The following is a 7,951-nucleotide window of genomic DNA, read 5'->3' as shown; positions in this document are numbered from 1 at the left end:
GTAGTGCTTGTCTGTGCTCCGGTTGGGTCTCCTTCGCCCAGCAGGTTGTGGCAACATGTTTCAGTATTTTTCCACGGTCAGCCAGAAGGCCGATGTTTCCCTCATATATCCCTAAAATCTATGGATATATTGAATTTCTTGTGTTCCACATGTAGAGATTTCATGTGCTCCGCCCCCCCAACTCCTGCTTCAGTACAACTGGCATCCCTGTGGGGCCCCCTATTGGCCCCCAGGGCGTTGGGAAGGTTACGCTCATATCCGTCTGCTGACACGTCCGCCTGTCGGCACGCGGTGTGTTGCGTAACGCGACGTCTGGTTCGTGGCCTGTTCCATGGGTCTGTTCCCATATGTAACGTCGTAGTGAAACGACTGAAGGGGAACGTCTAGGTTACGTACGTAACCCTCGTTCCCTGAAGGAGGGAACGGAGACGTTACATCCCCTGCCACGACCTGACATCGCGCTGATGCCAGGCTGCAGCTCGGCTCCTCAGCAAAAGCCTGAATGAGTGGTTGCACGCCGCTGCCTTATATACCCGTATATACGGGGGAGTGGCTCGGCATGCAAATACCACTCGCCAATGTTCATGAATGTTCATAGGCCTTTTGAATAAGGCTTGGAGATGATTGGACTCTTAAGCGAGTTCCCATATGTAACGTCTCCGTTCCCTCCTTCAGGGAACGAGGGTTACGTACGTAACCTAGACGTTATGCAATGCTATTCAAGCTCCTTTTAGCTGATTTTAACATTTGTGTACAGATTATATTAAACAGGAGACAATTCCTTTGAAACGTTTTACCAGTTTACCAGTGACGTTAATGTAATCATAACTAAAGCAATTACAATTTTCAGTTCTACTTTTAGTGGAGGGAGCAAAAGAAAATACAAAGTTATCATATAATTCAAGAAATCATGTTTTAACATTATATTGTTCTTCTGTTCATTAATGCATCATTAATGTGTTAAATAGAGAAATATGCAAGCAAAAACCATGTTTGTCCCCATAACACTACTTGCATACAGACAGCTGGCCTACTGACACTCAACCCTGCAAGACCATGCTGGTGGACCAGCATCACCAGCTTCATTTTGTTTGAGAACAGCATGGATATGCTGGTCCACCCCAGCAATATATCAGCATAAACCAGCCTGGACCAGAACTATACCAGCCCTAACCAGCATAAACCAGCCTGGACCAGCACTAACCAGAATAAACCAGCACTATACCAGCACAAACCAGCACTATACCAGCATAAACCAACATAAAACAGCACTATACCAGCACTATCCAACATAAACCAGCACTAACTAGCATAAACCGGCACTATACCAGCATAAACCAGCCTGGATCAGCACTATACCAGCACACACCAGCATAAACCAGCATAAACCAGCACTAACCAGAATAAACCAGCACTATACTAGCATAAATGAGCCAGGACCAGCACTAACTAGCATAAACCAGCACTATACCAGCCTAACCAGCATAAATCAGCACTATACCAGCACAAACCAGCACTATACCAGCACTATCCAGCATAAACCAGCCTGGACCAGCACTAACCAGAATAAACCAGCACTATACTAGCATAAATGAGCCAGGACCAGCAATAACTAGCATAAACCAGCACTATACCAGCCTAACCAGCATAAATCAGCACTATACCAGCACAAACCAGCACTATACCAGCACTATCCAGCATAAACCAGCCTGGACCAGCACTAACCAGAATAAACCAGCACTATACCAGCATAAACAAGCCTGGACCAGCACTAACCAGCATAAACCAGCCTGGATCAGCACTAACCAGAATAAACCAGCACTATACCATCACAAACCAGCACTATACCAGCACTATCCAGCATAAACCAGCCTGGACCAACACTATACCACTAACTAGCATAAACCAGCACTATACCAGCATAAACCAGCCTGGACCAACACTATACCACTAACTAGCATAAACCAGCACTATACCAGCATAAACCAGTCTGGAACAGCACTATACCAGCAGTGTTCAGCCAGTGTTCTTTTTATTCTTTAATGTTAACTGAAGGCTAATCTGTATGACGCCAGCAGCCACTGAACATCAGAATTTAATTCTGATCCAGTGTCACAATTAAGTCCAGTGTTAGACAGATGTAGAATTTTGGTTGAAAATGAAAATCAGCTTGAGATAAAACCAAACATTGGCTTCACATCAACCACCAACACTGCACAGATGTGAATTTTTTTTGGTTGGAAATAGATATGCAAAAACACAACAGTAGCTGATAAATTCCAACTTACAAAAAATATTTGATTCGTATGTATTTTGTTGGCATGACATCAATCTTTTTTGTGGTAAAAGAGAACTCAATATACAAAGAAATTTGGATTATGCAATACCAAGGTTGGTCAAATTTCATGATTCATGTCAGACAGACCCAAAGTATTAATTTTAAGGCATGAACAAAGAAAATTTAACAAAGTAAATCTGGACTACACAAATGTTTGAACCCCAGTAGAACACTTTTTAGCCCCAGTAAAATATTACAAGTAAGCCCTAAAAAACCTAATAATCCTTCGCCAGGTTCTACAACCTTCGGGCGTAGAGGCCGTATCCTCCCGTGTCTTAACAAGAAAAACAGACATCACAGGTGAGCGGGAGTCCGGCTGGTGTCGGCTTGCTGCGCCATTCCTAATGGATCCGTGCGCTATTTCCCTCAGTTGTTCCCTCCGGCGAACCTGGGTCCTCCATGCCCCGCAGTCAGGCCTAGTGCGGAGTAGTGCTTGTCTGTGCTCCGGTTGGGTCTCCTTCGCCCAGCAGGTTGTGGCAACATGTTTCAGTATTTTTCCACGGTCAGCCAGAAGGCCGATGTTTCCCTCATATATCCCTAAAATCTATGGATATATTGAATTTCTTGTGTTCCACATGTAGAGATTTCATGTGCTCCGCCCCCCCAACTCCTGCTTCAGTACAACTGGCATCCCTGTGGGGCCCCCTATTGGCCCCCAGGGCGTTGGGAAGGTTACGCTCATATCCGTCTGCTGACACGTCCGCCTGTCGGCACGCGGTGTGTTGCGTAACGCGACGTCTGGTTCGTGGCCTGTTCCATGGGTCTGTTCCCATATGTAACGTCGTAGTGAAACGACTGAAGGGGAACGTCTAGGTTACGTACGTAACCCTCGTTCCCTGAAGGAGGGAACGGAGACGTTACATCCCCTGCCACGACCTGACATCGCGCTGATGCCAGGCTGCAGCTCGGCTCCTCAGCAAAAGCCTGAATGAGTGGTTGCACGCCGCTGCCTTATATACCCGTATATACGGGGGAGTGGCTCGGCATGCAAATACCACTCGCCAATGTTCATGAATGTTCATAGGCCTTTTGAATAAGGCTTGGAGATGATTGGACTCTTTGTTCCCATATGTAACGTCTCCGTTCCCTCCTTCAGGGAACGAGGGTTACGACGTAACCTAGACGTTATGCAATGCTATTCAAGCTCCTTTTAGCTGATTTTAACATTTGTGTACAGATTATATTAAACAGGAGACAATTCCTTTGAAACGTTTTACCAGTTTACCAGTGACGTTAATGTAATCATAACTAAAGCAATTACAATTTTCAGTTCTACTTTTAGTGGAGGGAGCAAAAGAAAATACAAAGTTATCATATAATTCAAGAAATCATGTTTTAACATTATATTGTTCTTCTGTTCATTAATGCATCATTAATGTGTTAAATAGAGAAATATGCAAGCAAAAACCATGTTTGTCCCCATAACACTACTTGCATACAGACAGCTGGCCTACTGACACTCAACCCTGCAAGACCATGCTGGTGGACCAGCATCACCAGCTTCATTTTGTTTGAGAACAGCATGGATATGCTGGTCCACCAGCTAGACCAGCAATATATCAGCATAAACCAGCCTGGACCAGAACTATACCAGCCCTAACCAGCATAAACCAGCCTGGACCAGCACTAACCAGAATAAACCAGCACTATACCAGCACAAACCAGCACTATACCAGCATAAACCAACATAAAACAGCACTATACCAGCACTATCCAACATAAACCAGCACTAACTAGCATAAACCGGCACTATACCAGCATAAACCAGCCTGGATCAGCACTATACCAGCACACACCAGCATAAACCAGCATAAACCAGCACTAACCAGAATAAACCAGCACTATACTAGCATAAATGAGCCAGGACCAGCACTAACTAGCATAAACCAGCACTATACCAGCCTAACCAGCATAAATCAGCACTATACCAGCACAAACCAGCACTATACCAGCACTATCCAGCATAAACCAGCCTGGACCAGCACTAACCAGAATAAACCAGCACTATACTAGCATAAATGAGCCAGGACCAGCAATAACTAGCATAAACCAGCACTATACCAGCCTAACCAGCATAAATCAGCACTATACCAGCACAAACCAGCACTATACCAGCACTATCCAGCATAAACCAGCCTGGACCAGCACTAACCAGAATAAACCAGCACTATACCAGCATAAACAAGCCTGGACCAGCACTAACCAGCATAAACCAGCCTGGATCAGCACTAACCAGAATAAACCAGCACTATACCATCACAAACCAGCACTATACCAGCACTATCCAGCATAAACCAGCCTGGACCAACACTATACCACTAACTAGCATAAACCAGCACTATACCAGCATAAACCAGCCTGGACCAACACTATACCACTAACTAGCATAAACCAGCACTATACCAGCATAAACCAGTCTGGAACAGCACTATACCAGCAGTGTTCAGCCAGTGTTCTTTTATTCTTTAATGTTAACTGAAGGCTAATCTGTATGACGCCAGCAGCCACTGAACATCAGAATTTAATTCTGATCCAGTGTCACAATTAAGTCCAGTGTTAGACAGATGTAGAATTTTGGTTGAAAATGAAAATCAGCTTGAGATAAAACCAAACATTGGCTTCACATCAACCACCAACACTGCACAGATGTGAATTTTTTTTGGTTGGAAATAGATATGCAAAAACACAACAGTAGCTGATAAATTCCAACTTACAAAAAATATTTGATTCGTATGTATTTTGTTGGCATGACATCAATCTTTTTTGTGGTAAAAGAGAACTCAATATACAAAGAAATTTGGATTATGCAATACCAAGGTTGGTCAAATTTCATGATTCATGTCAGACAGACCCAAAGTATTAATTTTAAGGCATGAACAAAGAAAATTTAACAAAGTAAATCTGGACTACACAAATGTTTGAACCCCAGTAGAACACTTTTTAGCCCCAGTAAAATATTACAAGTAAGCCCTAAAGGTAGAGATCACCATATTCAGACAGAATTATTTTCCTTGACAATATTTTAATTATCATGTAATGTATTGTGTATCATGTAATGTGGACATAATGAATATTTACCTACAATCCATTACAGGGAACAAAACCTACAAAGGTCTCCTGTCTTCAGTCAGTGATGAAACAGCCCTTTATTAAGCAGACCACCAACAACTTTCTTCTGGAAGCATTTCCCTGCAGTAGAGAATCGTTCACAGTCTGTCCATATAGCCATACTAGTATTAAAATATGGGGACATTTCTTAGATGGATGTGATTTTGATCTGATTCTTCTTTTCTTTTTTCTTTTTTTGTGAAAATCAGACCACTGGTTTAGGAGGAGTTTCTTTTTTTCAATACAATTCTACAGACTGCTATAGACTTCCATGGCAAAAGATGAAGAACACTAACAATTACAATTATGCTAATGCCATTATTGTTATAGTTACTGTTCTTGAACAGGCCTTAAAAATAAAACCTGGCAGAGCTCCAAACACCAAACTTAGAACCATGCAGCAACAAAAATATAATAATAATAATAATAATAATAATAATAAAAGTTAACCAAGCACAACAGTCGATGTTTATGTCTTAAATTAAGTGAAAAAAAAAAAGATCTATATGATATATTGCAGTTTTACTGAGAAAGTGTCAAACTTGAATTATCTGTCAGCTGCCTGTTACATCTGTCATATAGGTGTCTTGCCAAGTATTATTTATCATGTACCTAAGATGAGAAGTCGAAGTTCATTATTTCATACTCAAAGTGAACATTTTGCATTCTGTCCTTATTGTTATAGTTCAACACTCAGCTCAGATGAAGAATGATAAGTGTCACTCTAGAGAATACCACCATGGGAACAACATGATGTACTTTAGCTGAAAAATAATACCTGCCCTACATTCAGCACTGTATTGCCTGATAAAAACACACAAAAAAGGCCCTGCCCATACCAATTCTAGTGAAAGGCAAGAGGTGGGGTCTGTCTAGCTTTTATAGCCAGGATTACTCGAGCTGACGTTAACACGTCTTCCTTATACTACAGTCAAAAGACATCAGCAGAAATGAGGGGTAAGATGACTATAAATGTGTTTTAATTAAAAATTACATTAAATTATCATGTATATAAATGTGTTTTTATGTACAAGATTGCCTGAATGTACATGACTATCTTTTACATGTTTTAGCCCTTGTATTCATAAGCCTCTTGGGATGTGCACTTGGACAAGACAGGGTTTTTTCTTGGAGTGGTTCGGGAAACGACAGCCAGGTTGACCCCAATGAGAACGGTGACTTAAAATAATAATAATAATAAAAAGGTCATTAAACCCTTAAAATGTATATCAGGCATCAGGGTTGTAAGCAATTATGATGCTTGTTTTTTTGTTTTTGTTTTTGTTGTTGTTGTTTTTTGCCTCTGAAGCATGTCTGACTGATGTGGCGTCTTGTGGCTGCTGCCTGATGCAGAAGCAGATATGGAAGCTCGAGATGTTTTTCAACATGACATTAAATGAGCTACAGAGGAACCTGGAGAGAGCTCATTCGGTGTTAAACAATATTCGTGGTGAGACAGCCATTTGTAGAAATCTTGTTTCTTACACAATTTAAATCTCTGTATACCTTTTGACAAATTTAGGACACCTGTTAGCACTTGTTTTGCATTCATAATGTAATTAACAGAATCATAATTTAAATACTGAATGTCAGTTGGTGTTATTTGTTTCATCTACATTAATATTCTGTTATTATTCAGTCTTTTACTTATTTTATCTATTTAACAATCTATAACTATCATTTATAGAGCAAAGTTCTCACAGTCAACAGGACACATATTTATTGTCAAGACAATGAGAAAATGTCTGTAAATGTACAACAAAAGCCTAAAACCTAAAACTTTAACTTCGCTCTACTACTTTCTTTCTACTGTAATATTCTTCAGAAAGTGTAAATTAATTTATTTCTAATTTACCAAATCTGTTTCCCTTTTCTTATGTTTGCGCAGCAAGTCGCAGTGCCTTTTCTGTGGCTCTTACTGACACACGCCTCTGTGTCGGCCCAAATCGCGAAGACTCTGTGGTGAAGTATAGCAGCGTATTTGTTAACTTGGGAGACGGCTATAGCACTGACACTGGTGCTTTTGTAGCACCACGTTCTGGTGTCTACAGCTTGGCACTAACAGTTTATAGTGATGCTGGCACTCCTGGAGCCACTTTGGCTGCTTGTGCTCGACTCCGACTGAACGGACGCACTATTGCATCACCAAGTGAGAACAACCTTCAAGACCAGGAGGACAGCACTAGTGCTCTGCTGGTAGTGCAGCTGCATGCAGGGGACAGAGTGGATGTTGCTCTTCCAGCCGGCTGCTTTTTGTGTGACAATAACAACCACTACAATACTTTCACCGGGTTCCTACTCTATGCAACTGATTAATATAGTGAGAATACTGTTTGAAATGTCTTACTACACAATGTATACTGTATGTCACACAAAAAAAATAGTATAAAATACAGTACTAAGAATGCAACAGATATTTAAAGTTGATCTTGTTGTATGCTACTTTGTGATTTCAGTAGTGCAAGAATGGTATATTGTGATTTCAAACATGTTGTCTTTGCTCTC

At 41.2% G+C, this 7,951-nt stretch overlaps 1 protein-coding gene across 1 annotated transcript; it reads left to right on the top strand.

The window, feature by feature from the left end:
- The first annotated feature begins 6,328 nt into the window (after positions 1–6,328).
- cbln20 (cerebellin 20) lies at positions 6,329–7,951 on the top strand. The gene is made up of 4 exons (XM_051129957.1): positions 6,329–6,403; positions 6,520–6,621; positions 6,756–6,896; positions 7,335–7,951. Exons 1-4 carry the CDS (start codon positions 6,397–6,399, stop codon positions 7,760–7,762), a joined length of 678 nt encoding a protein of 225 aa, XP_050985914.1. The 5' UTR covers positions 6,329–6,396; the 3' UTR covers positions 7,763–7,951.

The sequence above is a fragment of the Labeo rohita genome, chromosome 15 (assembly GCF_022985175.1).
Source record: "Labeo rohita strain BAU-BD-2019 chromosome 15, IGBB_LRoh.1.0, whole genome shotgun sequence".
Lineage (NCBI taxonomy): Eukaryota > Metazoa > Chordata > Actinopteri > Cypriniformes > Cyprinidae > Labeo > Labeo rohita.
The sequence above is the reverse complement of the archived record's forward strand: the minus strand, read 5'-3'. Positions and strand labels throughout refer to the sequence as shown.

Excerpts from the sequence above, each read along its gene's own strand:
- cbln20 (XM_051129957.1), top strand. Across the intron at positions 6,622-6,755 it reads GGTTGACCCCAATGAGAACG|CATGTCTGACTGATGTGGCG; the intron begins GTGACTTAAAAT and ends TTGCCTCTGAAG. Across the intron at positions 6,897-7,334 it reads GGTGTTAAACAATATTCGTG|CAAGTCGCAGTGCCTTTTCT; the intron begins GTGAGACAGCCA and ends ATGTTTGCGCAG.